Source organism: Astatotilapia calliptera, chromosome 16 (genome assembly GCF_964374335.1).
Source record: "Astatotilapia calliptera chromosome 16, fAstCal68.1, whole genome shotgun sequence".
NCBI classification, from domain to species: domain Eukaryota; kingdom Metazoa; phylum Chordata; class Actinopteri; order Cichliformes; family Cichlidae; genus Astatotilapia; species Astatotilapia calliptera.
In genome coordinates this window covers 20,286,517-20,314,426 of record NC_137437.1, presented here as the reverse complement: position 1 = coordinate 20,314,426, position 27,910 = coordinate 20,286,517, and the positions used below count along the sequence as shown (strand labels likewise).

At 40.0% G+C, this 27,910-nt stretch overlaps 2 protein-coding genes across 4 annotated transcripts in view; both read right to left on the bottom strand.

Moving 5' to 3' along the window:
* Nucleotides 1–868: 868 nt before the first annotated feature.
* Nucleotides 869–9,952, bottom strand: LOC113008296 (acetylcholine receptor subunit alpha). The gene is made up of 9 exons (XM_026145620.2): nt 9,710–9,952; nt 7,626–7,768; nt 7,479–7,523; nt 6,007–6,116; nt 5,399–5,594; nt 3,871–4,108; nt 1,962–2,185; nt 1,517–1,753; nt 869–1,418 (listed from the first exon to the last, which is right to left on the bottom strand). Exons 1-9 carry the CDS (start codon nt 9,750–9,752, stop codon nt 1,290–1,292), a joined length of 1,365 nt encoding a protein of 454 aa, XP_026001405.1. The 5' UTR covers nt 9,753–9,952; the 3' UTR covers nt 869–1,289.
* Nucleotides 9,953–14,724: 4,772 nt separating this feature from the next.
* The window catches only part of chn1 (chimerin 1), a 28,781-nt gene continuing 15,595 nt past the window's right edge, over nt 14,725–27,910 (bottom strand). For 2 of the 3 annotated variants that reach the window (XM_080290405.1, XM_026145420.2), the window contains exons 2-8: nt 24,254–24,506; nt 22,932–23,016; nt 20,054–20,227; nt 19,254–19,331; nt 17,044–17,181; nt 15,991–16,096; nt 14,725–15,655 (exon numbers count right to left, since the gene is read on the bottom strand). In XM_080290405.1, the coding sequence (XP_080146531.1) occupies nt 15,484–15,655; nt 15,991–16,096; nt 17,044–17,181; nt 19,254–19,331; nt 20,054–20,227; nt 22,932–23,016; nt 24,254–24,506 (1,006 nt within the window). In that variant the 3' untranslated portion in view covers nt 14,725–15,483. Of the gene's footprint in view, nt 15,656–15,990; nt 16,097–17,043; nt 17,182–19,253; nt 19,332–20,053; nt 20,228–22,931; nt 23,017–24,253; nt 24,507–25,956; nt 26,328–27,910 lie in introns of all 3 variants that reach the window. The other variant, XM_080290406.1, reaches the window with a different exon arrangement.

Genomic DNA, 27,910 nt, shown 5'->3' with positions numbered 1-27,910 from the left:
CACATTACAAGTAAAAGTGGACAGGTACAGAATCTGCATTTTTTACTTGTACAGCTGCTGTTATTGTGTATATATTTATTTATATTTAGATTTCTTCATACATTCTTATATAGTTCTATATTGTGTATTGTGTATTTTGTTGTACAGTTATTTTATTTTCAACTTTAATTTATATATTTATCTTTATCTTATTCTTCCCAGTTAAATTTACCCTTCATTCTAATTTGTGTTGTACAGTTATTTCATTTTTAACCTTAATTTATATTTTATTCCTTCCTAGTTAAATTTACCCTTTTTAATTTTTCATATTTATTTCCTATCTTATTCATAGCCTTTTCCTTTTTTGTTCTCTTTAGGTCACGAGCAGTTGTCCAAGCATTTCACTACATATCGTACTGTGTATGACTGTGTACGTGACAAATAAAATTTGAATTTGAATTTTGATTTGCATTAATATTTGAATTTCAAATAGAGAGTTGACATAAGGTGTACAGTGTAAACAGTGACGTGGGAAACAAAAGGCAGAAGTGCTTCAGAAAAATAAGTCTGACTTATAATAGTGACACGATTATAAATCAGACCCTCGTGCTTTAAACTTAGGCACAATTAACACAATTACCAGCTATAATTTGATTATAGCTTTTATGATTCTAACATGTACCATTTGATATTAAAGACATTCAAATATGCTCCAGAAGTTGTCAGTCTGCCGTGTGCTGCTACGTACATTAGCTAGAACTGGATTCTTTTTTCCTAATCTCTATGTTTACCCTGGAAGGTGTAGGTCAGAATTTTCATATTTTTAGTGGTATGAAGCACGTGCCAGTGCTCTTGTATCAGGACAATAGAACAGAATAAAGCAAGGAGCTGCAGGAAGGAGGCTATCAATTTTAATCTGTTTTTCTGCTTATTGCGCTATAAAGTCTACCCTTCAGTCATATCTCACCTTGTAACAGGACAAAACAATTTTATTCAGCTGTACAGTATAAAGGTGTCAAGTAAAGCTGCACAATATTACACAACATTAGATTTATGTCCAGTTGCACACATGTTCCTGTCCATACACACAAGGGAAAAAGTAACTCTGTCAAAATATGTTGAATATAAATATGAAAATACTGCAAATTACATGTTCTTACAGGATACAATTGTTCACACTCCAAAAACAAACAACAAGAGAAAGGCAGAACAAGCTGTAAATGCTGTCAGGTCTGTACAGGAGCTTCAAAAACCAAAGGTGAATGTGATCACCTGAGAAGTGTAGCTGGTAGAATATAAAGGATGGGTCTTTAAAGCATACTCAGCTCAATGAGGCGGCCTGCGAACACCGCTAATGTGCCAATTAGACACACAGCCATAAAGACACAAAGCAGAATGTGATCCAACACCATGGCCACAAACTTCCACTCTTCAGCAGCCTGAAAAAAAAAACATTAGAGAAAATGTATCAATTGCAGGACTCTAGATTGGATTTTAGCAACATATTAGGAAAAAAGTTTATTATAAGGATGGTTACACTGCTGGATTCCTCATCTGATTTCATGGTTTCTGCGATGTATTTAACCCCATCAATGGCACTGCGCACATCAGGATTCTTTGTGATGGGTGAGTAGTAGGGAACAGCAGAGGCCTGGTTTCCAGAGATATCTGAGATATCAAAATCAGCACCATAGATGGTTTTTATCTGCTTTTCCTTTCCCGGGCGTTTCATTGTTGAGAAGAACATGATGTTGGGAATGGTTTCGATAAAAACCTATCATGAAGGAGACGAAAAATGTGTCAGTGAGTGTACAATGCCAGAAAAGATGGATAAAGAAGAAAAAAAACATTTTAAGTCTGTTACCACTAGATGGCAATATAATGCAGGAGAAAAACTCAAGCTTGCCTCGCTTGAGCAAATCTACTCTTTTAGTTATTCAGCTCCACTATCAAAATGTAGTCTTTTGCTTTCTTGTGCTCACCTTGCGGACCCAGTTTGGCATTGTGTGAGTGCTCGGGGAGCGGTGGTGGGTGTTGATAACAATGACAGTGATGATGATGGATGCAATGACAAACACCATGGTGAAGAGCATGTACTTCCCAATGAGTGGTACAGCGCTAGAGGTAGACGGGATCAGCTCCACAATGACCAGCAGGAACACAGTCAGAGACAACAGGACAGAGATGCTGAGGGTCATCTTCTCACCTGGAAGACACCATTGTAACCATTCACTCTTTCTTAGTTTGTGTAAAAATCCGCATGAGGTATAGAAATTCAAACACAGTCAGCTGTGTAAATATTTCTGGTCATGTGACAATAGGGACTTACTAACCAAAGAACATAAAATTGGCTATTAAATTATTTCAGTTCAAATTCCATTTCGCAGTATGCAGTTTTGATCAGAACATGATACGTAGATGTTCATCTGATCTTTTTTTTCTCTTGTTTACTATTCTTGACCTCTTCAGTAGTCTAAACATAATTCAAATAAAAAGAAAAAAGAAAGAAAATAACGTAATTACATTCTTAGGAACTACGATGGTAAATGTAGGACACCATGTTTATGCCATAACTAATCCCCGATACACTGAAGGGCTGATAACATGTTTAGACCATAACTTGACCTGAAAAACATGAAGGTATAGGTGCAAATGTCGTGCAGATTAAACTGCATGAACATGCAATCTTATTAAACTGCCACCAGGGAGGGCTGTTTCCTGAATTCCATCAACTAACTTTAATTTGAATTTATACAGCAGCACATTTGCATCGTTCACCCAAATAAGCAAATCAAATCCAAACAGTGATAGGCTACTTTTTTCCTCTTTCATAAAGCCAGGAGTATAAAGAGATTTTGACACCATTTCACATGAGTAAAATGTGAGACATGTTCTTTTTTTTTGGGTTTGTTTTTGTTGTTGCTCAGTAAGAGCATTTATCCCAGGGAGGGCATCTTTTTTGGCACTAGCATCTCCTCCTCCTGTCAGCAGCCATATCAGAAACAGGGATCAAGTGATGTATTATACATTAAAGCAAAGGCCTGCTTTCAGACATGACAGCACAGAGGGACTCTGGGTAATGAAGCAGACCGACACACTGGGAACATGGCCAGATGTGCACATAAGCTGTGCAGTTCCTGAAAAAGCCAGTGTAGAGACACTTTGGACTGACAGGCAGCATTTAAGGATTTTTCCAACACGGTTTCAGTTGATATCATAATAGGAAAGCCAAATAGTGGCCATGGTCTAATTTTGACAATTTACATCATTTGCATATATGTACACATACACAAGAAACAGTAAAAGAGCTGGCTTTGTCTGAAGCTCAAGCAAATGTGCTTAAACAGATTTGAAAAACGTGATTAAATAACATTTTAAATGTTTCCTTTTCTAAACAGATTTTTTTTTAGGTGAAAATTGCAATTGTCTATGCAATTTTAAGGTTTTAAGGTTACTGAGGTTTTACAAGTACTAGTAGATGGAGTTTGTTACCTTTGGACATGTTATACATAGCTTAGCTTGTAGACTTCTAAGCTAGCTATCTGGCTGTTCCTTCCAGACATGAAAGTGGCATAAATCTTTCTGTCAGCCTCTTGAAAGGAAACAACATACCATTTTTCCAAAGAGGCTGAAGTATTGGCTCGCAGGTAATGATTCCCTTTGAAAATATTTGAAAAGCATACAACAAAAGCAAAGCTCGAGATAAATCTAGTACTATATTTGTCAAGATTGTGAGAAACTTCCTCAAGTATATTAATGTATATTAGTATATCAAATAAGAATTATGGTTTATATCTTTTTTAGTGAGAGGATGTGTTTAAAACTTTCTGTATATTATGATCTATGATAGATGTTTTATTGTTTGGTTTACATTTTTCAGTGCAAACATACCAGAATCCGTGGGAAGATAAAAGACAAGGCCAGTGAGGAAGGAAAAGAGCATGCACGGGATGATGACATTAACAATGAAGTACAGAGGAAGCCGCAGCATGAGGAAATGGTAGGTGATGTCCAGGTAGGGGGTGTCTTGGCAGCAGGCGTAGTACACCCAGTGCTTCCAGCCACGGAAATCCTTCATCACCCATTCTCCGCTTTCCATAAAGTGGCTCAGATCTGGGCGGTCACTGTCCTGTCAGGAAATATGAATATGATGATAATTATTCCTATTATGTAAATTTTCTAGAGAAATGTAAAGAAAGTTATAAAGAAAGTTAAATTAGTAAGCTTTAAATCTGCTTCCATTCTTTTCATCTGGTTGCAAAGAAAGTCAGATTGTAACAGTGTTTGTGAGAAAATAACCCTGCATTTGACTTGATAAATAATCTCATTAATTTATCATCCTGCTCGCTGGGTTTAAGTCTTTTTCAATGGTGGTGATGTGGTTAGCCCTGCTGCCTCACAGCAAGAAAATACCTGGTTCAGACTCTCACTTGTGCTCTCTCTGTGGAGTTTGCATGCTCTTCTTGTACCTGAATGGGTTATTTCCAGGTTCTCCATCCAATCACAAGCTTGGTTAATTAGAGATTCTAGATTAGCCATGGAAAAGAGGTTCTTTAGGGAGGTATTAAATAAAGAACCCTATGAATGCATTATTAAGTACATTTAACTGATTGCTTCGAGTGGTCAGTGGAAGCTGATAAAGCCTAGAAAATTACTATATAGATGTCGATTCATTTCCAGTTGAATTCTTAAAATATGGGTGCTAGATATAGCGAAGAGATTAAGACATGGCTGTGATTGACAAGTGGCTATAATGTGGGCATACAGATTAAGCACCTTCTTAGTCTGTTGCATCTTAGCCTGTTCAGTATTTTGTTGAAGTAAAAAACTAACAGACTGATTGTTTCAGTTTGTTCATTTTAATTTAAGCTTGTATTTGTATCATGTGCACTTTGCTAACCAAGCTAGTTAGCTAGTGCTAGCTGATTAACGCCACACTCTTGTCCAAGTAGTACATCTGGTTTCTTAAGCAAAGCATGGTTAAAGTCAGAAATTGAGGCTTTAAAACAGCAGTTAATAATTTAATGGCTGATGTAATAGTCACTCTGTCAATCCTTTATATGCAATTCATGACTTTTCCTCAAATTTAGTTGGCTAAAACTGTAGTTGTCTACAAGCTTATCAGAAAGACTAGAAGGGGAACTTCTTGTCTAGCCCTTGCCAGTGTAAATAAAGGAAACGAAATTATTTACATGTTGCAACACCGTTTTAGTGTATGTATAAATGACAGCTTGAGTTCTTGTGTCAATTAATAATTTTGTCTTTAATTCATGCAAAACAGAAGTTATCATTTGTCATTATTTTGTAGGTTTTGTGTACACTTTTGTTTTTTTTGGACTGAGGCAGACTAGTTGAGAGTGGCATAAATCTCCTCAACTAACTTTAAGAAACAGCCTGTGAATGGGGTAATATGTATTACGGGATTGATGACGACCAAGTTCCCATCGTAGGTCCAGGTACCCAGCTTCATGCTGCAGTTCTGGAGGTCGAAGGGGAAATGCAACACAATAATTTCACAGTAGCTTTTGAAGATGGCGGGTGGGTTCCATGTGATCATCCCAGTGTACTCCAGCAGCACTTTGGTCTCATGAACAATGGCAAAGTCACCGTCGGCACTGCAGGTACAGACAAGCACAGGCGGCATCAACACAGGAGATAATAAGTTAAATGTTCACGCTGGGGGACATCAGCACTTGAGGACAGGGTGCGGTTGGCACAAGTTGTTGTGGCAGCAGAGCTGGTTGTCAAGGGAAAAAAACAGCAGTGTGTCAATGCGGCATATGGCACGGGGGGGGGGGGGGGGGAATCTGCTATACAGAGGCCAAATTTAGCACAATGAAATCCAAGCTATCACGCACTACATGCTGCAAGTATAGAAATGTGTGATCCAAAATATCACTAATGCGTGTGCTGATTGTTTTCTTGCAGTCAGAATTTTCAGGTCGAGTATAATTTTATTAAGGAAATTGTTTTAGGAAAAAAAAAAATGTATACCTGGCATTGGTCAGTTATAGCTTGAATACGTACTTGTTGTAAAGAACCAGATCAGGACGCCAAATGTCCCTGGAAGGTACTCTGATCTTTTTGATGCCACCATAATCCTCTGGGTTCCACTGCAAGTTCACATCTTTCCATTTCTGAAATACAGAGAGGGACAGCCAGGACAATAGTTTATACTTCAAAAATAGCAGCCAGTATAAATGGTTCGTTTAGTGGAAAAAACAGAAAACATCACAAAAGCTGTTAATGAGTGAAAATTCTGATCATCATGCTGAAAGTGGACACAATGATGGTGAAGCAAGCCTGAAGTAATGAGGGACAAAGTATTTTGCACAATGCTTGGAGGACAACAAACTATCTTGAAGTAATCAGTAATGAATCAATAGTTACTGTTCTGTGATTTTTGGTGTTTGGATCATAGTTTATCATAAACTACTTAGAAAAGTGTGAGTTAATTATAGACCAAACATAATGATGATTTGTCATTTCTCAGGCAGTTCTCGTGGGAATGATTGCTGTCTACTTTTGAGGTTTTGCAGACATGTGATCACTAACCATATGATGTTAACCAGTCTTTTCGGATGTGCGACAATCAAACATTGTAGGAACAGGTGAATAAAGCTCTAGTCGCACAGGCCTATAGACTGGTCAGTGAACAGGCTATAGGGAACCTGTCCTGAGGGGAAAATTTATATTCCCCAATTGGTTGTTAGTGGTTAGTGGTCAGCAGCCCTACAGACCATCGGTGTCCCTGTGGCGACCCTGTGTCGGTAGGGAAAAATCCCAGCCAGCTGGGAAAAACCTCCTTGTATTGGCTTTGGTAGCTAAAATATAGCTGTGGTCCTGGTTTGAAAGGAAGTGATGGCTTTGCCCTAACCCTGTCCAGCTACTAGAGGTAGATGGGTCTATCAAAATACCCATAGTATTGATACCAATGCTGGTTATGGTACTGCATCGATACTAGTCTGACAGGATCAATACTTTGTTTCTTATATGGTCAGTATGTAGCCCATTGTCCTGGGTTAATTCATTATTTTTTGGAAACAAAAAAATATAATTTACCCCAAACAAGTACCATAATTTAAACAACAGAAACTGATCCAAAGGGTTTTAGAGACAGGCACATTTATATTCCAATTCTCCAAAAGAATCAGATTGATACCAAAATTTGCAGTGTTGTAGAGGAGTACCAGCTACTCTGTGTTTCATTGTGTTTCTTCAAGCTGACAGCATATAATAATTTGAATTCAGATTTTTTTGGTTAATCTGTCTTTTTTGAACAATACTAGAGGAAGTAATAGTATAAAATATAAAATAGTATCCTGGGTATTTGGCAAAAATCACCTACCAATGAATTAAAGGAAGAATTTTTATCAAAACAAAGTCAGTGCAGGATAATATTAGACTGAGTTTGGCCTTTTTGTCAATGCCAGAAGTGACTATAGAGGAATACCTTCCTTCTCCTTCATACACGACAACACAACAAAAAATTAACAAACCTGTTTCAGTCGCACATTGCTGGTGACAATCTGGTTAACCTCATCCTGTGGATCCAAAAAATGTGTTGCGTTACTCATACAGAGATTAGCATTGTGTGACAACAGTGAATCTTATGACAGGTGATATACTGCGAACTAAGACCTCACCACACTGATGAGCTGAATGAGCTGAAGACCGACAGTAACGTTTACTTTGTCCTTGAAATGACTGACAGGACGGACAACCTTATTGTAACCAGTGAAAAGGGTTTTAAATAGAAGTGTTTCTTCCAAGGAGCCCCAGGCCGTGCCTGAAACAGACAACATAGTTGCTTTGTGATGAGTTACGTCTGGAGTCATTTAAACAGTGACACCACTCTTGGTAGCTCTCCTTGAGTGCTGGAAAATCAGATGGTTTTTAAGAACACCTGACACTTAGGGTGACTTAAATTAATGTGACTGGAAAACAGACGTGATAATGTGTAGTATCTATAGTATGTGTGCTGCATAACTCTTAATGTGCTGACATGAAATTTTACAATGTAAAATAGACTTTTACTTGATATATAAATAAAACGTATACATGCAGACTGTAAAAAGAAAGTATACCTTTTAGTTCTAAGGGTTTTAAGGGTTTTTGTATCTGGACATTATTATTTTTTCCTTAGCAGGACTTGAAGTTATTTAAATATTACCTCAGATGAACTACAGACATGAAAAAATATACTGTTCTGTTATTTATTTAACAAAAGTTGAGTAAAAATGCAAAATTTGTGAGTAAAAAACTAATTATACTATGACTGGTTTCATAGGAATTAAAAGGATAGGTAGCAGCCAGGTGCTGCTAGTAAAATGCAGTTGGTTAACTAATCATCAGCAAGTGTGAGCACCTTTATAAAAGCAGAAGTTTGGGCATTTTGCTGTTCTGGGACATTCAAGTGTGTTTTAATAGAATGCTAAGGAGCAAAAATCAGCACTGGATTAAGGAATTGCAAAGGAATTGTTGTTGCCCATCAATCTGGGAGAGGTTATAAGGCCCATGCCAATCATCCATCATTTAACCCTGGAGAACCCATGGGGTCAAATTTGACCCCATGGTTTCCCTAGAAAACCAATGGGGTCGGCTCTGACCCCATGGGTTCTCCAGGGTTAATAGTGAGAAAGATTGTTTGCAAGTGGAAAACCAATCTTCCCATGAGTTGATGTCCCAGCAAATTCATCCCAAAGTTAGAGTTTGCAATGCACAGAGAGCTCTACTGGCCTGTGCATGTTCAATTTCATTTTCAAGTTCACAACAGTACAAATTAACAGTTGCTTGTTTGGAAGGTTTGCCAGGAGGGAAGAAAAGGAACATGACAGCAGAGCCAAGGTTTGCAGAGTTGCATCTGAACAAACTACAAGACCTCTGGGACAACATAGAAGACTAGTGTGGAGATGTCTGGCAGTAATGCACGGCATCACACTGAGCGAAAACTAAACACAGCATATCAGCACAAACATCCTCCAACTGTTAAATACAATGGTGGAGTGGTGAGGAGGTGAGGACAGGCTCTGGACAACTCGGGCACTGAATCTTCGATATTACTTAATTTTTTTACGCACTGCTTCTGCATTTTGGCTTCGTTTTTGTCAATATATTTGTGTCCTGGAGACATAGGGACTGCCTGTAGTGTAAACACAACAAACAGTGTGTATGTGCAGAGAGTTTAATTTTGGCAACACTTCATTGAAACATGTGATGGCTCCACTGTGTGGGTTGTTAACAGAGATATTCTTTTTCCATTTTCCATTACGCATCTGTCACAAGCCAAAGCAGGACCTCCTTTCGTTTCCCTTGACCTTGAAATGAAGGCCATTTTACAGCAACATGTAGTTTGAATGCTTGAATGATTCTCGGGACATTCAACACAGTAAACTAAGGAATTGCCTGTCTATAATTATGCAGATGACTTCATGTGGTGACAGGCAGATGAAGGGTTGAAACGCAGAAGAAAAAGCCTCACTGTACTTGGCCTCGCAAGAGAGCCAGTTTGTACAAAGCTTAAATTTGCTCATTAGTTGTGTTCTGTGAATTGGATCAGTTTACACTGACCTCAGAGAAGTTTCTGTAAATATAATTAATGAGGAATTTATTTGTATTTTTATTTATGTATAATTATAACTGATGTCTGAAACATTTAATTAATGTAAAAAAGGCGAGTACACTATGTCAAAAGTTATCAAGCACACATTAGTTTAGAACAATTTCTTACCTGTTAGGGTGACTAGATGAAAAATAAAAATCACAACATTCATTGTCGCGAGTAAACTCAGGCATCCAAACTAAGATCCATCTTCGACACGCTGCCTGTCGATGACTCGAGAATTAAAACGCATTGAACCACGTAAAAGATTCTTTTAGCGCTGGCAAATGACTTACTGTACAACCTTCAAGCTCTCCACTGGCAGCCTGGTTGTTATTGTGGCACAGTGGATGTGAGAGACTGCCTGCCAACGCTTGTTATTTGAGAGGGACACAACATATAAGATCAACATTCCACAGTAATCCACCCCTGAAATATCGCATCATGAACTTGGCCACACACAACCTCTAGGTGCAAAGACACGGAGCATGCTTGCTCTGTGCGTTTTCTCTTTCTAATAATCTGTTATTGAAGCTTTGAAATCCTTATCTACAGACCTGTGTAAATCAAAATGATGTCTCCACACTGATAAATCTGTCTTTATGAGTTTGTGCCACAGGACAAAAAAAAAAACAAAAACAAAAATTCAAGTGTGACAGATGATTTTAATTGGTTCAACATTACAAGATGTTTCTTTTAATTTTTTTTAAGTGATCTTTAGCAATCGTTCTCCAGTTTTTCTTTTGGACATTGTTTGGTTTTTCGCTCATTTTTAATCCATTCCTTGCACGTGACCATTCTTAGAAAAATGCTTTTGTTTGGTTGTTAAGCCATTTAACACTGACCTGTGTATTAATCCAGCATATAAAAAGCACCTAACAAAACGGATGTTTTTGTGTCTACTCATCACAGAACCCATTTTAAATAGTATCTTTAGCTACGTTATTTCAAGCAGCCTGTCACAAAACACATAATATGTTCCCATTTCTTTAACTGAATCTCCAAAAGGTAACGTCCGAAGAGCTGACAACTTGGCATATCTATTGTGAGCAGAATCAACTTTCTGGGATTTCCTTACCTGGATGATTGAACATGCATCAAGATACAATGGAACACCATTCATCATAGACTGGCCTCCCCAGAGCCCAAATGTCAACACTATTGAAGCAGTGTGGGATCATGTTGATAGTGAATGGAACAAAAGGCAGACAGCATCCAAAGAGGAGCTTTAAATGTCTTACAAGGAGAAATGTCTTACAACTATTCCTGAAGGCTACTTAAGGAAATTACAAGATGGCTTGCCTCAGAGAGTCCAGGCTATGTTGTGGTCATGCTATATGGTATGTTTCCATTTATGTTTGCATATTTTTCATACAACACCACTGTACATATTTTCTATTTTGATAGAAAAATATGAAGAAATTAGGGGTAACTAATTATTATGCGTACATTTTCAATGTTGCTTTTTTCTGAAGACTTGAGCAAAATGGTCATTGCAAGAAACCATTTAGTATGAGTAAAAGTTTCAGGACACATGAGGCAATGCTAAGTGGTGGCCAGGGGTGGCTAGTGCCACAAAAGACTAAATATGGCCACCACTCAGAATAAAGTGCTGCTGGAGGGGTTAAAGTCATCAAACTTACAAAAGTTACATCCAGTTACTTGCATTTTTCCCACAGAGCTTTTTTGCAGAGCCAGAGCTCTATTACTGTTGTTGCCATGCAGACACATTGTCATTGTCTTTATACTCCTTTGAGTAAAATGATTAGCCTTCGGTACCACCACAAAATATGTGGTGATCTCAGCTTGTCACCCCTATAGAAAAGCATTTTTGGACCTGCCCCTGCCAGAAACACCTTCAGAATGGATCACGTTGTGAGACTGCTTTGTTTAAAGCTTTGTCAATCCACACAGTGTCCTTTCTAGAGGGCAGGTGTTACACCCACGCATTTCTTTCTTGCTGTGCACTGCCCCATCCTGTCGGGCCAGTGGTGGGTCAAGCAACTCAATTTCCTCACATATCTACTCCGTTCAATCAGCCAACCACTGAACCACGAGCCTCATTCATCTCACTTAGGAACAAATGAGCATTTTGGCAATATCTGAATTAACAGAGATTCTTCTCAACCCTCCCCCTTTGCTCTCCCACTAGCCACTCAGGTCATTTGAATTTGCACCGTGTTAGCACCGCTTTGCCTTTCTCCAAGTCTGTCATGTAATGCAGGACAAGCCTTCATTGTATCTGCTCAGTCAGCCTTGTCTCAGTCGGACACTTCTGGTGCACTGTCCAGCTTTGAAGCCTCACAGTGCGAGTTGCGTGTTTACATCTGCTCTGTGAGTGATTAAATATTCAGCGAATACAAATAAAAGCACCTATGTAATACCTGCAGGTGGTGGATGAACAGTGGACACCATATTGAATGGTTATGGTTTGATGAACATTAAGAGGATTAGAAATTACAAAGAAAACATTGTGCTTTGTTACAAATTGTGGCAACGTAAATGTAGAAACACTGACTCATATTTTGCATACACATGATTTTTAATTCAATATGTACTACTCCTGTTTCCATATATTATTGTTATGTGTTAATATTTAAGCTTTTACGAGTGAAAATTTGTGTGCATTTGGAAAGCGTATAAATTAAACCACAGAAACAGTCACAGTGCTATAATGTCAAGCATTAGCCTCTAATTAAAAGGATAAGCATTGCCATTTCAAATTCTGCACTTATATTTCAGCACTTGTAAATGTATTCAGGTCAGCGTTCAGCAGGGAAGGAAGCATTGCCATTCAGCAGTTAAGAGAGAAAGGTCAGTTATCTCATGGGTCACAGCCTTTCAGATTTCTCATGCTGTGAATAATGCACATCCAGTGCACAATACATTTGGCAGACGCTGATCTAGCATGGTGTTATCACCACATCTGACTGAGTGATAGAAAGCTTGATAGCTTTATTTGTGCGGCTTACCCTCATTCACAGTACTATGATATATTTAAAATGGCTGATAATGGTGGGGGGGCACTAAACGGTTGGATGAAAATCCAATTTTGCCACACTATCACCGGAGACAAGTCTGAATTTAGCTTACATTAACTCAATGTGATGTGGCCACAACACCGGAGTGATTAAATGTCAAGCAGTGATTGCTTCTCAAATGCTTAGTGGTGAAATTTGAGGCACAAAGACCTAAATGGAGGGAAAGGCTGGAAATGAAGCTGCAGACAACATAGAAAACAATACTACAGTCTGAACGTTCACGTGTCCAAGGCTAGAGGGAAAACACTATTTAAAATCACGTGGAATAAACACGCTATCCAAACAACTTAAATTTATTCTCTGGGCCTCAGTAGTATGAAATCCTGGTCATGTAATGAGCCACTGGTGACGTGCATGACTGGTTCTTGGAAATTGCATGGAAGGACATAACCTGTGGGTAATTAAACTCAAAATCCACAAATTTCATGTGACATTGTTTGCACATATATCCAGTAATTAACAACCTCCCCAGAGTGCAGTGGTGCTGCCGCAGGTAATGTGGGTTTGGTTTTAATTCCTCAGTGAATCTGTGTGACTGATGGGATGTTACAGGGATTTCTGTAAAGTCATGTGACACGTGACATGTGCGCTTTTAGGCACAACCCGTCATCATGAATATGCAGAATGAAAGAGTGTCAGGGTCATCACTGCAGCCCCTCCATGTCTAGTATATATTTCCTCTTCTTTATTTAATGCACAAGACTAGCTATTCTATGTTTTCTTACTATGAACAACAAATCTCTTAATAAAAAACAGCAACGTGTCTGTACTTAATAGTTTTCTTTCCATATCTATAGCACAGCCCCAGTGCAGCAACTATAGAAGTATAACGTTCCCAGATTGAGGTAGATATTCGGGCCAAATATAACCCACATCTGCAGTTGTTCTAAAGGCCATATTAAGCCTTGGCTTACAGTGTTGACTAAGGATGAATGTTGCTGCCCCAACCTGAGCAACAAGTTCACTTTATATGAGCCAGATGTCAGGTGTGCTGTCACATATGTTCCCCATCTGGTCTTCATAGCACTTCCTGTATCCCATATCAAAGCTGAGCCACTTCAAGGCACTTCATTTGCTGATGTTGTGCCACAACTACACAAAAATAGATCAAAATATGTAAGCTATGGAGACTGTACAAAAATTTAATTGTTCAGCGATGGACTATGGGGAGAGTCATAAGGAAGTATGGCTGAACAAAGTGATTTCACAGGCAGTACAGGCATTACACCAACATTACTTAAGAAATCAATAGTGTAAGTCACGGTGAAAAATGAAAGTAAATTCATGCTTTTTTTAAAAATTGTCAGTGAAATAAAGGAACTTCTAATGCGAAAAAGTGACAAATGGCTAAAATAATGCCCAACCCCTGCTGCGGATCTCCTTTGTTCTGCAGGGTGAGAACTCAGACTTCTAGCCCTTTTTCACTAGTACCCACTCGGCTCGGCTCGGCTTGACTCAGTTTTTAGGCTTTTAACTGCTCAGTTAGGGTTCCAAGAGGCTTTAATGACTAGTTGGGACATTTCCCCTGAAAGACAGTATAAAGGCAAAGGTGAGCAGATATGTATGTATGTGGTTTGTAAAATGTTACCCATACATTTGCCCAGACAGTGGCGGTCCTAGCCTGTTTGGCGCCCTGTGCGAACACTCCCTCTGTCCCCCCCCCCCCCAACACACACACACACACACACACATATATGTAGAGAGAGAGAGTATGCATAGTATGCAAATGGCTACCAGACAGCCATCATAATGCATCATACAATGAGAAGAGGACAAATCAACAATTGACAATGACTAATTAATATTAAAATCTGCCACAAGCAGCAGGCGCACCTCGCAAACGGAGGGCGCCCTTACTACCAGCAAATGGGCGACAGAAAGCCAATCGGTGCCTATGCGATTCCCAATATGTGCTGGCATGATGTCGGGGCAGCATGAGTACAAGTAATTTGTTGGTTTTTTTTGCCAATGCCCGTGATGCCGCCCCCCACCACGATGCCGCCCCGGGCAACCGCCCGTGTCGCCCGTATCAAAAACCGCTACTGTGCCCAGATTCTTGTTTTTACAGAGTTTTTGTAAGTTAAAAGAATGAAAATCACTTAATTGCATTTTTAACCAGATATTTATTGATTTTGATTTTTTATTATCTCAATTCAGATGACTTATTAAGCACTTAATTTATCAGAGTAAGGTTTAATAAATTAAAGTGACCATGCACAAGTTTTGTACAAAAAACATTACAGTAAAAAAAAGAAGAAAAAAAAAGAATCAAATTCACAAATAATGCTGCTTCTAACACAACAAAAATGTTAAGGTCAGGAAAATCCAGCAGTGTGTACACATTAAGAAGAAAGACTTATTCAAAGAACTGCAGGTGACGTAGAAACATTCGAGGAGATAAAAAAATACAGCATCATAAAAATTACCCCAGTAAAATTAGTAGCTTATTATTATTTTTTTTTTACATCCAACTATATAAAGTTTCACAGAAATAGCTGCACAGCAAGCAGCTGGGAATGTGGACAAAATCTACTGTGTTACAGACAAAAGCAGAAATCACAGCGCTACACATCTTAACACATGCTGGGTTACGACTACAAAGCAAACAAAGACCTTGCACCATGCATGCTGGTCTGTCAGCTTTTCAAAAAAACCCCGACAAAAATGGGGAGACAAAAGGTACGTACAAGTGTAAGGTTCATCATCCACACCCAGTACAGGGGAGGACAGATGTTAGGTTAGCACTAGTCCATACACAAGGCATTAAAAAAAAAAAGCATCAATCAGTGTAATAAAAAAGTCATTCAAGTCTTTACACAAAAAATGATTAGAGGGCTGTTCTATAAAAGTCCTACTTTTTGTTTAGAAGAGTACATCCTCTTTTTTAATGAGCACCTCCACCACCTGTCTCTGATAGCGGATGTCATTCAGCGCTGTTATGGCGTCCGTGTTGGGTGCACGCATGAGGGTGGGCCCGAAAATGATGGCAAGGTTTTCTGCGTTCATCAAGTTGAATTTCTCATTTTGTGTCACCCTGCAACATTTATCAAAGTTAGAAGAATACTACATACACCCTCGCAAAGGAACAGTTTCAGCAACCGCATGCAAAGGTAACATGTAAGATACACACAGTCTAATATAAAATCATATTTATACATAACACATTTAACTCTTTACATGTTTAATTTTTTTTCTACTTTCTGATAAGAAATAAAGGCAAAGGAGAGGCTGATGTTTGAAAAATGCCAATAACGTTTTAGACATTTAGTCTACCCCTCCCGCAGCAGAAGCATTACACCCTTCACTAACCCCTCTTAATTATTTTTTTACGGTTCTTTGGCTCTTGCAGAATTACCTTGGATTACTCACCTTTTTAAGTGAGCCATGAGGTACTTTAGAGTTTCAGCGTGTGGTGGTGGTAGGAGAGCAAGAGCCTCGCGGAAAGCTTCCAGCTTCTTCTCTGCGTCTGTGAGCTCTGCAAAAGACAAAGGAGCACGCCATTAGTGTAGCTAGAGCAGGCAGTCACAAATTACCGGAGGTACTTCCGGTGAAGTAAAAGTAAAACCCATTAGTTTCCATTAGGAAATCTGGTGGGGGGGGGCACTGAGTGTCCAAATGAACACTTAGTGCTCTTGACTGTATGCTTGTTGAAAGCAGCTGTACATTTTCATAGTGCTCATCGCTGTGCTGCAATGAAATAACATTGCAGCTCATACTACATTTGAATATATATTAAAAAATAGGGGGAAAAAAACATCAGCTGCAGCTACAGAACTCATATTGTACAATTATTCCAGATCAGGGATGTCAAGCTCATTTTACACTATGGGCGACATACATAAAACTCGGTCTTCTCGGAGTCGGGTTGTTTGGGAATGCAGCCCAAAGTGGGTGGTAAACTCCATCTAAGGCTAAATACCGGCACAAGACCGATAGACGACAAGTACCGTAAGGGAAAGTTGAAAAGAACTTTAAAGCTAAACTAATACTAAATTTATTCGCTTTGGTGCAGTATCCATGGCCATGGGAGAGGTCTTTATTGGTAGGAGAAGCTGCAAAATTTGCATAAATACAGTTAAAATGTCCAAAATTTATACACTCCTTTGCATTTTCCAAAGCCAACCCAAATTGGAGTCTCCAGCAGGTTGATTCTGGGCCCCTGAGCCTTATGTTTGACACCCCTGTTGTACTTTTCACTACATTGAGTCCAGTACTCTTCAGCTCACATCTGGTACATTATATCCAGTAAAACATTTTCTGCAAAGTAAAAGATGAATAAATGCAGGTAATGTCTTCTGATGTGACTCATTTCGTGATCAAATGAAGGAAACAGCATAGAGCTTAACGACAACTGTTTGCCAGCAAAAATCAAACTGAGTGAAACAGGTGTGTTTCTGACTAATTTGTCTGGTTGTGACGTACTTGCAGCCTCGATGAACCTGGGGTAAGCGTCGAATGAGATGACAGGAACAGGCAAATCCCTGAGGTACAGTTTCAATGCACCCGTGATGATATTGATGTCTTCATAGGCATTCACTGAGATGTCTGTCTTCTCGCCATCTGTGAAGACGAGTGATGGAAAGGGGGAGACAAGGAGAAGAAAGTGAGAGTTTTCTCACTAAATATGGCTCACATCAACAATCTCACATCACAGAGTAAATTCGGGAATAAAGACAGCCATGGAGAAAAAGAAAAAAAAAGCAGTCTTGCTCAGTATTTTTGCAAAGTAGCTGCTATCATCCGCCTGGCTTGTTTTATTCTGACTTTCTCTGGGTTGCGCATGCTTTTCAGAGCAGGCCATGGCCTACTTGTGCTGGCAGACTGAACATCACAGTGCTGTGAGCTGGAATGACACTCTGTCATGGATGATCTCCCACATGCGGATCTGGCTAAGAGTTTAGCCCACTGCTGCAGGGTTTTTCTTGCAGTTAAAATTCACACTGCACCGGGCCAAGACATTTTTATTCTTACTAAGTCCACTACTGAATCCCAACACAGCAAGGATCTTTTTTTTTTTCATGGCTGTCTTTAAGGCAGGGAGAGTGCCTGGTCTGTAGCCTCCTGAGGCTGTCCTTCTCTGTCCACACACAGTGAAATATCAGGATTGGATCTTAACTACCAAAGCAGCACTAACCTTTCACAAATATGTCATTTTATAATAAAAAAGTGTTGTGCATGAGTCTCATAAACATAGGCAGGCACAAAGTGTAATTTGTGAGTTGAAAGTAGAGATGGCACGATACCACTTTTTTATGTCCGATACCGATACCGATATCATAAATTTGGATATCTGCCGATACCGATATGAATCCGATATAGTGTTTTTTAATCAACAAAACTGTTTTTTAAAATATCTTGCTGCATTTTGCAAGTCTGCAAGTTCATACTCAAGTTTAAAACAACAACTACACTAAAGCTATTCTGTTATACCTGTATACAAAAAAAATATTTCATAGTTCAGCAACACTGATCAATCTAATAAACTTAAACCTACACCATCCTCCCTATTCTGGTATTTTAAAGAGTACTTAGCGTAAATATTAAGCAACCTAACTAATAGGGTTCCAACTCCCAGCAACAACAAAAATAAATAAATAAAAAATAGGGAACCACCCCTCACGCTCCACCTCATGATGCTTAATCGACGTAATCAACCTTAATTTGATGCAGTGTGAAAAAAAATGCACAGAAATCAATTATTTTTCAAGAAATATTAAATAGATTCAACATCTTTCTTCAACAAAATTGCAGACTGCACAGATAGTACCTTCCCAAAGGAAAAAGTACTATAGCTTACTAGGGTATATATATTAGACTTAATAGTCACTATATACAGTAATTGACTTCTATTCATTTTACATCAAATTAAAACTTTGTGTGTCAGATAATTATTTATTAAAAGCTAGACATTTTAAATGAGAATAAGAAAGAAAAGTATGTCTTTGTGCCCCCTTTTCCCAGTTAATGCCCTACGGCCCCCCTGGCTAAACTTTGCTAGATCCGCCCCTGCACAGTTACCAGCGTCAGCTACGTAGAAAAAGATCCTGGTGTAGAAAGTAATATTAAATAAATTCTAACAACAGCTTATCAAGCTTAAACGTGCTGCTGTTGTTCAGCCGCTGGTTTCCTCTTTCTGGTGCAAAGTGGGCCAAAAACAAAGACGGACTCGCGACAGAAAAGCCGATCAGCTGATCATTTAAGCAGTTTCACGATTGAAGTAGCAGCCGGAGAGCGAGAGGCAGTCGCTCGTTAAGCTTAACGCAGGAATGCTTTACAAACATTCAGAGATGGACTTACACACTTGCTTTACTTCTCTCGGGGATAACTTTGTCGGAGATGAAATGCCAGGTTGCTAGAAGCTCCAAATGCTATCCAGACCACAGGTCCCGCATGCCACAGCCGCTCTATCACGTGATGCATACTGCTCCGACATGCTAACGTTCTGAGGTGACTTACGGGGTGTTGCAAGTTTTGTGAGGTGCTTTCGTGATATTTAATGGATCGGATTACATTTTTTATTTTTCTCCGATATCCGATCCAGTCATTTAGGTCAGTATCGGACCGATACCGATACGTAATATCGGATCGGTCCATCTCTAGTTGAAAGTTGTACAAAAACATGTAAAACACACCTTTGTCAAACCTGGACTTGACCTCTTCCACTGATTCGCTGAATCCAGATATTCTGTAGAGGCCTTCTGACTTCAGTCCTTGAGGAGCAAACAGAAAATAAACAACCTTTCAGTCACTGTAAGGGCTGTCACGAGTAATGGAGAAAAATTCAGCCACATAGAATTCCATGGCTAATTTAGGAAATGCCATTAAACGGTCTTAAATATGCATAAGAAATTGAGGATAAAATGTCCACAGTGTCACACAGTGGAACAACATGGGCAGATGCAAATACTTTTCTGCATCACTGAGCAAAATAATAAAGACATAAATCAAACTTAGCTACAGACATATATTAGAGGGCAGACAATGAGGGAACCAACGAGTTTCCTACATAGTTGAATGATTTAACTGAAATGCAATCAACTAAGGCAGCAGGAAACAGAGTAATGTATTCCTCATTAAACATCTGCAATTACCAGCAGTCCCATCACTCCTCTCAAGCCCCTTCCCATTATCCACCCCGACAAAAAACAAAACAAAAACCATTAACTCAGTCAGTAATTGAATCAGATTTTTAACACTTCAACCTAAGTACTATATATTGCAGATCGCTTACTGTAAATTTAAAGGGAAGCTGTTTTACAGCGAGAAACAGAATCCTTGAACCTGAGAGCTGTCAGTTAATCAGTGTGTAGGATTACAGCTGTGGACTAACAAAAACAGCATTTATTGTGCCTGTCTTGTTATTTTCAGCTCTACTGCGTATATTTGAATCAGACAGAACACACTGAAGTTCACGAGCTCACGTTAGACTAACCTCTGGACTCGATCTCTCTTATGCACATGTCCACCACCATGGGTCGGGCTGTATTGCAAGCTTTAACTAGCGTGCTGAGGTCACAGCTGTAAACTTTCCGGATGTGTCTCAGGTCGGGTTTGCAGTTGTTTGGTACCAGAGATGAGCACTGCTTGTGGGTGTTCAAACCACAATCTACAGACACAGAAAGAGGCACACAAATGGTTAAGTTCAGGCATATCTGTAGCATTAAAGTCACCATGAAAAAGGCAATATAGCATAATGAATGACTGCTTCTAGTTTGTTTTTATACCCAAAGCCTTTACACAGCGCTCAGCCCTGAGTTCATTTTGATTTGGCTCGCTGGTTTCATGTGTTTTTTGGCTTGCAAAGCAGTGTTAATCCCCTTGGTCAATATCTGCCTCTGAAATGTCACAGGACCACTGGAGAGCTTTGGAGAGCTCTTTCTCTGCTACGCATGGCATTGGGCTCACCTTCGCTAAAGTCACCGCTAGAGGGGAGCTTGTTTAGTAGAAATGTATTAGCAATAAAAAAGGACAAACAGGACATTGACCATCCACAGAAATTTCATGTCAAAATACTCCTTTTAAAAATAGTTAGAAGAAATTGATACACCAATTTGAGGAAATATCTTTTTTTAGCCAAATTTTTCCTACTTCAGACATCGACTGGCCCTCAGTGGGTGTTTAAATAGCCAGCCCAGCAGCACATTAGTCAAGATGATAGCATACTCAACACGATGTTTTGCCATCAGTCACAAGACCCGAGGCACAGCTGTTTCAGGGCAGGATTCACCTTGTAGGGAACAGAGGTGCCCATGGAGAGCAGATGCAGACACTGCAGCGCTGCTTTGTAACAGAGACGCATGTTGGGAATTAGACGAACACTGAAAAAGCTGTGGCCCGGAGGAGGGACAGTCAGCACTGCTGTGTGCTCTATTCTTTTCCAAATCCAAGCTCACACACAATGGCTGTGGAAGCAGCAATTGAGGCGCTGCGGGCTATAGAAGACCTAGTTTCCCAGACTAAAATGGGGCAGCTCTTCGAGCTCTTAGATCTTCAGAGCCGTCTTCAAGTTCTATTAAAGGTTTTTTGACAATTGCCATGTGTTTTTTTTTCTTTATTTCACAAATGTGACATCTTTTGAATCTCTCAAAAGAACTGCTATGTTTTAATTTTAAATTTAAAAAAAAGCTTCTTCTGAAAGCTACATGTCTGGAAGACCTCAGATGATATTTTGATTAATATGGGCCCCTTGAGAAATTCACACTGCCTGAATTTATATGCATTGATGCTGAAATGTAATTACCTTAAGAGATGATTCTCTTAAGGACATGAGACAGGCACTATAATCGCAGAGGGGGCCTGTCATCAGACACAAGGCTGCTGAGTTCCTATTGTCCATGCGAGCTCAACGGTAGCCCTGGGTCCCAGGTGGGGTGGGTGACAAGGAGCCCAGGGGACACTGGGAAACAGGGGATGATGCTTTGGTGCACCGTCACCTCTGTCTCTGTTGCTAAGGTAATGAAGCTGCTGCTCAGTGTTTTAGAAGAGTTTCATTGGTGGCTGGGAGCTCATTTCTAATCAGCACATTATCAACATGTCTAATCAGCACAGTTACCAGTCGAAACCGGTCTCTTTCTGACTGGAAGTGAAAACAAGAAGCATTACAAGTGTTTGTTAAAGGGACTGTTTTTTCTCCCCCTACCAAGTATTTAAGTTAAATAGGGGTTGAGCTGTGTGACCTAGCTCTTAGGTTGAAGCCGGCTGAATATTAATGTGTGTGGAAACAGTGCTCCTTCCCCACACTCCCATCTCTACTCCTCATTAAAGAGACATGCCAGCTTTGTTTTCCTTCACGGGCATGATGGGATGAGGCTGGGGGGTGTACTCTGATGAGGAAATGTGGCACAACAAACACAAGCAGAGGCTGGCTTTCTGGCACCCGGCCAAAAGCAGTTCACAAAAAGAAAAGGGGGTGGGAGAACATTTTTTTTTTTTGGTATGCAAATTCGAGCATCGTGTGAGACTTTGCTGCCCTAGATTCTGGGATCTGAGGTTGAGTCTGAAGGAATGGCAATGTATTAAAGTCGATAAAGGTTGGCTCCAAACATATGTGCCTTTATTTGGATTGTTGTTCAAAACCAGCGCATTAATAATTAATATCAGAGCTCTCGCAGATTTATGTGACACACTTTGTTTCATCAATAAAACATCAAAGACAGGCATCAGACCATATTATAGTACTATTTCGGGATGGGAGAACGAATGCTTACAATGAAATGGGAATCTCGTGTTTGAGTATGTGATAGACAACAAAGTAAATACACTGCAACTATTTCCCTCACAGTAGCAGAGCTGAATGTGTGAATGTTATTTGTCACATAAAGACTGAAAATGCTTGTAGACTATTGGTGAATATTCTTAAAATGAGCCCATAATTCATAGAAAATAAACACAGAAATCTTCCACGAAAGCAACGAGAACTGTACTGTGCGCTTTCAGGCCTACGAGACTGCAAATGTTCTTTAAAATCTTTTGGTTTTGGTCACGCTGATGAGAGAATGTGAAGACGCACTGAGGATTGTGGAGTTATGTGGAGTTATTATATTATTTAAGACTTTAGAGCAAAAAATAAGGAAGTAGATCAGAAAAAAGAAGCTTTTTACTTCATGTAACATATCTGTTACATCACAGTCATAAAGACCCCATTTCATTCTGTTACACAATTAATAATCCTTAAACTACTCAATAATCCAGCTCCAGATGCACTGAAAGCCAAGTAACCCATTTACAGCGACGCCCCACCACCAACGCAACGAAAGAAAGCTGTAAAGTAATCAAGGGGTTTATGTAATGCGACTGAGAACAAGTCATACCTGTACATTTGACCCCCTGAGCCATCAGTCCCCACATGAAGCTGGCACAGTGCTCGCACCAGTGAGGTCCCCGAAAGGTATGGACCTACAACAGAGAGGAGGACAGTGACAGATATTAGCGATGAAGTGCAGTGACGAGATAGAAGGAAACAGTGGGTAGTTGCAGTGATTTCTCCAGGAGACCAGTGGGTGCTGCCACCTAAAATGACACAGTGGAGGAGGATTGTTGTTTAAACAGGCCCTCAAAATGACAATGCTTTGGCGGGTGCAGCCGTGACACTGAGTGGCAGAGGCTTTGCCATCATGGCGCAGCATGTTGTGACACCTCACGAGAGAAAAGGTGCGAGCTGTCAGGAAATAGTCTATGGAAAGACAACTTCTTGTGTAGCAGAGGAAGCCCCACGCTCCAGGAGCTAACGACAGCCTCGCCAATCAGGGAGGCCTCTGGGAAAAAGAGCAAACCACAGCTCTCCTGGCATTTTTGCATTTAGCCATTAGCAATCTTAGATAAAAAGGCTTTTGTGTAGTATTGTTAGACTGTTAGATGTGTAGAAGTGTGGAGGCAATCGTGCTATAAAATATCCAAAAACTGTAAACACAAAACACTGACATCAATCGACTGGAGTGATGTCATCCTTAGCCATGATTGCATGTTACCATACCACATCGTACTCTCAAAAGTACAATCTAATGTGGACCTTTTAATTAATTGAACACAGTAAATGTAAATGTCTGCCCAATTTAAACTGGAAAGTCTGACATTAGAAGACACAAAGTGCACATTTCACTCATTATACTTCAAAATATTCTCTTGATTTTGATTTCGCGCGCATAGCTTTCTCCTTTATGGCTGCAGAGGCTTCAAATTCTCTAAAGGTCGAAATGTAACATTCAGCAAAACAAGAGAACAAAGCAGCAGAGAGAGATGAGTGAGCATCAGCAGTTTAAAAGCCTTGACAGTAATATATCGTTCACTGTTCTCCATCCCATTAACCAGCCAAACTAGGAGAGTGAGCCTGAGCCAAACGGGGATACTGTCCGCCACTTTTTCTGCTCTCTATTGGCCTAATCTCTCCATCTGGTGCTCAAACTAACAGCAGTGGTTCACAGACCACCCAACAGATTTTCTTTTGATTAGGGCTCACTGGACAGACCAAAACAGCTCTGTTTTTCATCCCCAGTCTCCCTGTCAGTAACCCACACCCCTCCCCTTCGATCTCCCACAAGGGAGGCTCGAGCAGCAGCCCTGTGGCCACACATGATGAAATTAAACCAAGAGATGCAACAGCTGACAAGCGTTCTTTAAGTTGACTCATGCTCACCTTAAAGTTGTGGGCTTTCTCAGATCTGGAGGGCCAGTCGCTCTCCTTCAGTGAAGCTCTGCGAACCAGTGAGGTGAGCTGCGAATAGGCGAACAGTTTAAGTGGCTGCCAAAAAGTGGCTGAAGGTTTTTGTGGCCCCATCCTCATCCCCAGGGCTGCGGCCAGAATATCCTCCTGATTGGCCTCACGCTTGGCCTTTTGCACCAGAGGCTTCTCTTCCTGGCAAACCTCATAGGACTCTCTAGATGGCATTCTGGAGCAAAAAAAGGATGAAAAAAAAAAAACCCACAACCCCAGGAAAAAAAAATGGGAATAAACTCCTTGATGTTCAAACAAGATATACGTCAAATAATACTACTTTCATTTTGCCAATTAAAAAGAGACATGGCCTTTTTAAATGATATAAACAAGTCTTTAGATCATTCAAAAGAGTCCAAAAGAAAAAAAACCAAAATAAACAACAACTGTGGTCCCTTTTGAATCTCCTCACAGCAGTGAGAGTAGATGAAGTGGAGACTCTGTGATAGGAGTGCCAGCTTTTATACAAAAGAGGTGCAGCCTTGGGTGCTCATGTGGTTCTCTGGGAACATGTATGCAGATGAGCTGAGTGGCTGTGGCTAATCCTCTCCTCCCTGTGCAGAGCTGATATTCTCCCTGGAACAGAGACAGCGCACTGTTGTGTATGGATGCTGTCAGTGAGGGCAAAGAGAGGGGGAGGAGTATGGGGGTGGACCCTATAGTAGTCAGAGCAGATTAAAGGAATCCCACCAGCCAATCGCAGCACGGATGCACCAGCTTTATAGTAGCCAGTACCCCGCCCCCACACCACCATCAGATATCCAAGCAGGGGAGACTGGGTAGGACGAAATGAGAGTGGGATGATAATGAGCAATGAATGAGTCATGCGTCAGGAGTGGGCTACAGCCTGGAGAACTTGCGACAGCAGTGGGCCGTTAGAGAGGGGAGCTATTTTCAAAATCGTGTTGCTACAGAAACCGATCACGACACAAAAGCTTCAACCGTTCAACCAAAATAGGGCATCACTGTTATCGATGCATGCTATGACAGGAAGTGATGCGCAAAAGTTTTAGACAAATTCATTTTCGGATGGAAAGCTTTTCAACGAAACTTTTTTTTAAAAGTTGTATAAATAAAGCACTTCTTGAAAAATATTCTGCCTCAGTGAACTCTGTTTATACCACACACCAACCATAATGAAAAGGGACTGAAATTTCAACCCTGGCATTAGTGTGCACCATAGCGGAAGATGTGCTTTGTGTACATTTTAATGCTGCATTTCCTACATTAGATGAATACCCTTGAATTACCATTAGCTAAGCTATATATACTCTAAAAATAAACAAAAACAATACAAACATGACCCAGAAGATATCACTGCAATTGAAATAGCATAGTAACAACAGTAGCAACACTATCATATTTTGTATCACACATCTATATTCACCGTTACCAGCTTATTCCACCCCCTTACATTATGATAAAATATACAATAAAGAATTAAACAACATGTGTCTGTGCCAGGCGTGGGGGATCCAGCTGGGAGGATTTTCTTTCTTTGCTGCCTTTGTCTGACTGTTCATTTCCTTGAGGTATACACTGATGTAAGCTTGTTGTCTGCATAGAAATGAAGTATTAAATATAGCATCGTGGTGGCAATGTGAGAGAAAGGATGTGCAACCTACCTCGGTAACTCACACTGCAAGTCAAGTGCGATTATGCTCCCACGTCTCAGAATCTAATTCAGACTCGGCTGTTAAAGGGTAACATTCGCACCTTTTCCAGCTGCAGAGGAAGTGACTATACAGACTGTAGACTTCAGGAATCAATGACTGTTAAAGGCTCTTGCTGCTCCCATCTCATTGCAGAGGTATCAAAATCAGAGCATGAGCAGCAGAGGGGAGCAGGAAAGAGGCTTTGAAGATCGGCGTACTTATGTAGAATGGCATCCCAAACAGTGGTGTCTGACAGGGACAGGCTCACAACATGAAACAGAGGGCTTCCAGTGTGGCTACCCTCTCTCATGCTCAGTGAAAGTCTCTGCTCAGGAGGGTACCTGAGAGAGGATAGATAAAAGACAGTAAGAGCCTTTTATATGCACCACTTCATCCTCTCAGACCCTTAGCCCTTCAGAGGTTTTGCAGCGTAATTGCATTGCCTGCTGTTGAGTGCAGAATGAACGTCTGACATCCAGGATGTGGTTTACTTTGAACAAAGCTCTAATTGACACTGATTGATTTGCTTGTTTCCCAGACATGCCCAGAAATGGGACCCCTGAGAATGGATGCATGGATATACTCAGTATCCTCCGTGCTGTCCATCTGTGGCCAGCCTAGGCCAGAGTGCTAGGCTTCTCCACATTCGAGGTTTAAAGTGTTACTCAATCTTTCTAGATTAACAGTTTTATTCTGATTTGCCCCAGAAACTAGCAAAATCTCAAAGCCTTCACATTCTTTTTTTAAACTTAATTTCCTCACTCACTCCCTCCCACTCCCATTTGATCCATTAAGCTGTTGGTGTCACTAAGTACTTCTGTGAGGTAAGAAAGTCGTTACGTAAGGAAAGTTTCCTCTAATGCACTGCTGACCCAACAAAACACGACGACCCATTAAGTGGACAATGGCAAGATCTGAATGTGAACTCTCACGGCTATGATTTCTTTTCTAGTCATTTGGACACTTTCATATGTTTAAAATAAATAAGGTACAGCTGCAATAATCCATCATTCAAAATCAAAGCGAATGTCAAAACACACAAAAAAGCAGAACAACCATTTACTTATATAACACCAAAAGGCTTTGAATTAATGCTGATCTACAAACCTCAATCTCAAGGAAATGTGATGATGTTATGTAATTCGAAGGTTGAAGAAGCTGGGATGTTTTAATACAGTTAGATCCATAATTTGTTGAACAAAGGCACAGTTTTTGTAGTTTTGCCTCTGTTCAACACCACGGTGGATTTTAACATTTAATTAGTGGGGTTTTACATACGTTTTAAATTAACTGTTTAGGAATTGCAGTCATTTTCATGCATACAGCCTCATCTTCAGAAGCTCAAAATTAATTGGACAATTGACTGACAAGCTGTTTCATGACCTAGTCAGGCCTGTTCCTGTGATATTTCATGACAAATGTGGAAGGCATAATATCTGAAGTCGATTCAAAGTGTTGAATTTTCATTTTGATGTGTTTCAGCCCAAAGATATCACTGTCAAAGTCTATAAGCCAGACACACCTTTAAGAATGGTTTTACAACAAGCTGTAAAACCACTGGTTACACTCAAGAACATAAAAATAAGATTAGATTTTACCAGAAAACATATAAAACAGCAACATGCTCCTGAAAAAAAAGACATATGAAACCAAGATTAACTTTCATACCAGAATGATGGAAAGAGAAAAATTATGGGGAAGGAAAGAAACAGCTTGTGATTTGAAGCATAACACATTATCTGCCAAAGAGGCAAAGTTATGGTATGGGCATGCCGGCACAATCGGGTCATTAGAGTTAACTGATAATGTGAGCGTTGATAGAAGTATCAGGACGAATTCTGAAGTTTGCAAGGCTGTGCAGATTCAGCCAAATGTTCCAAAACTGAATAAATGGCACCTCACAGTCCAATCAGTTACTGAAAAC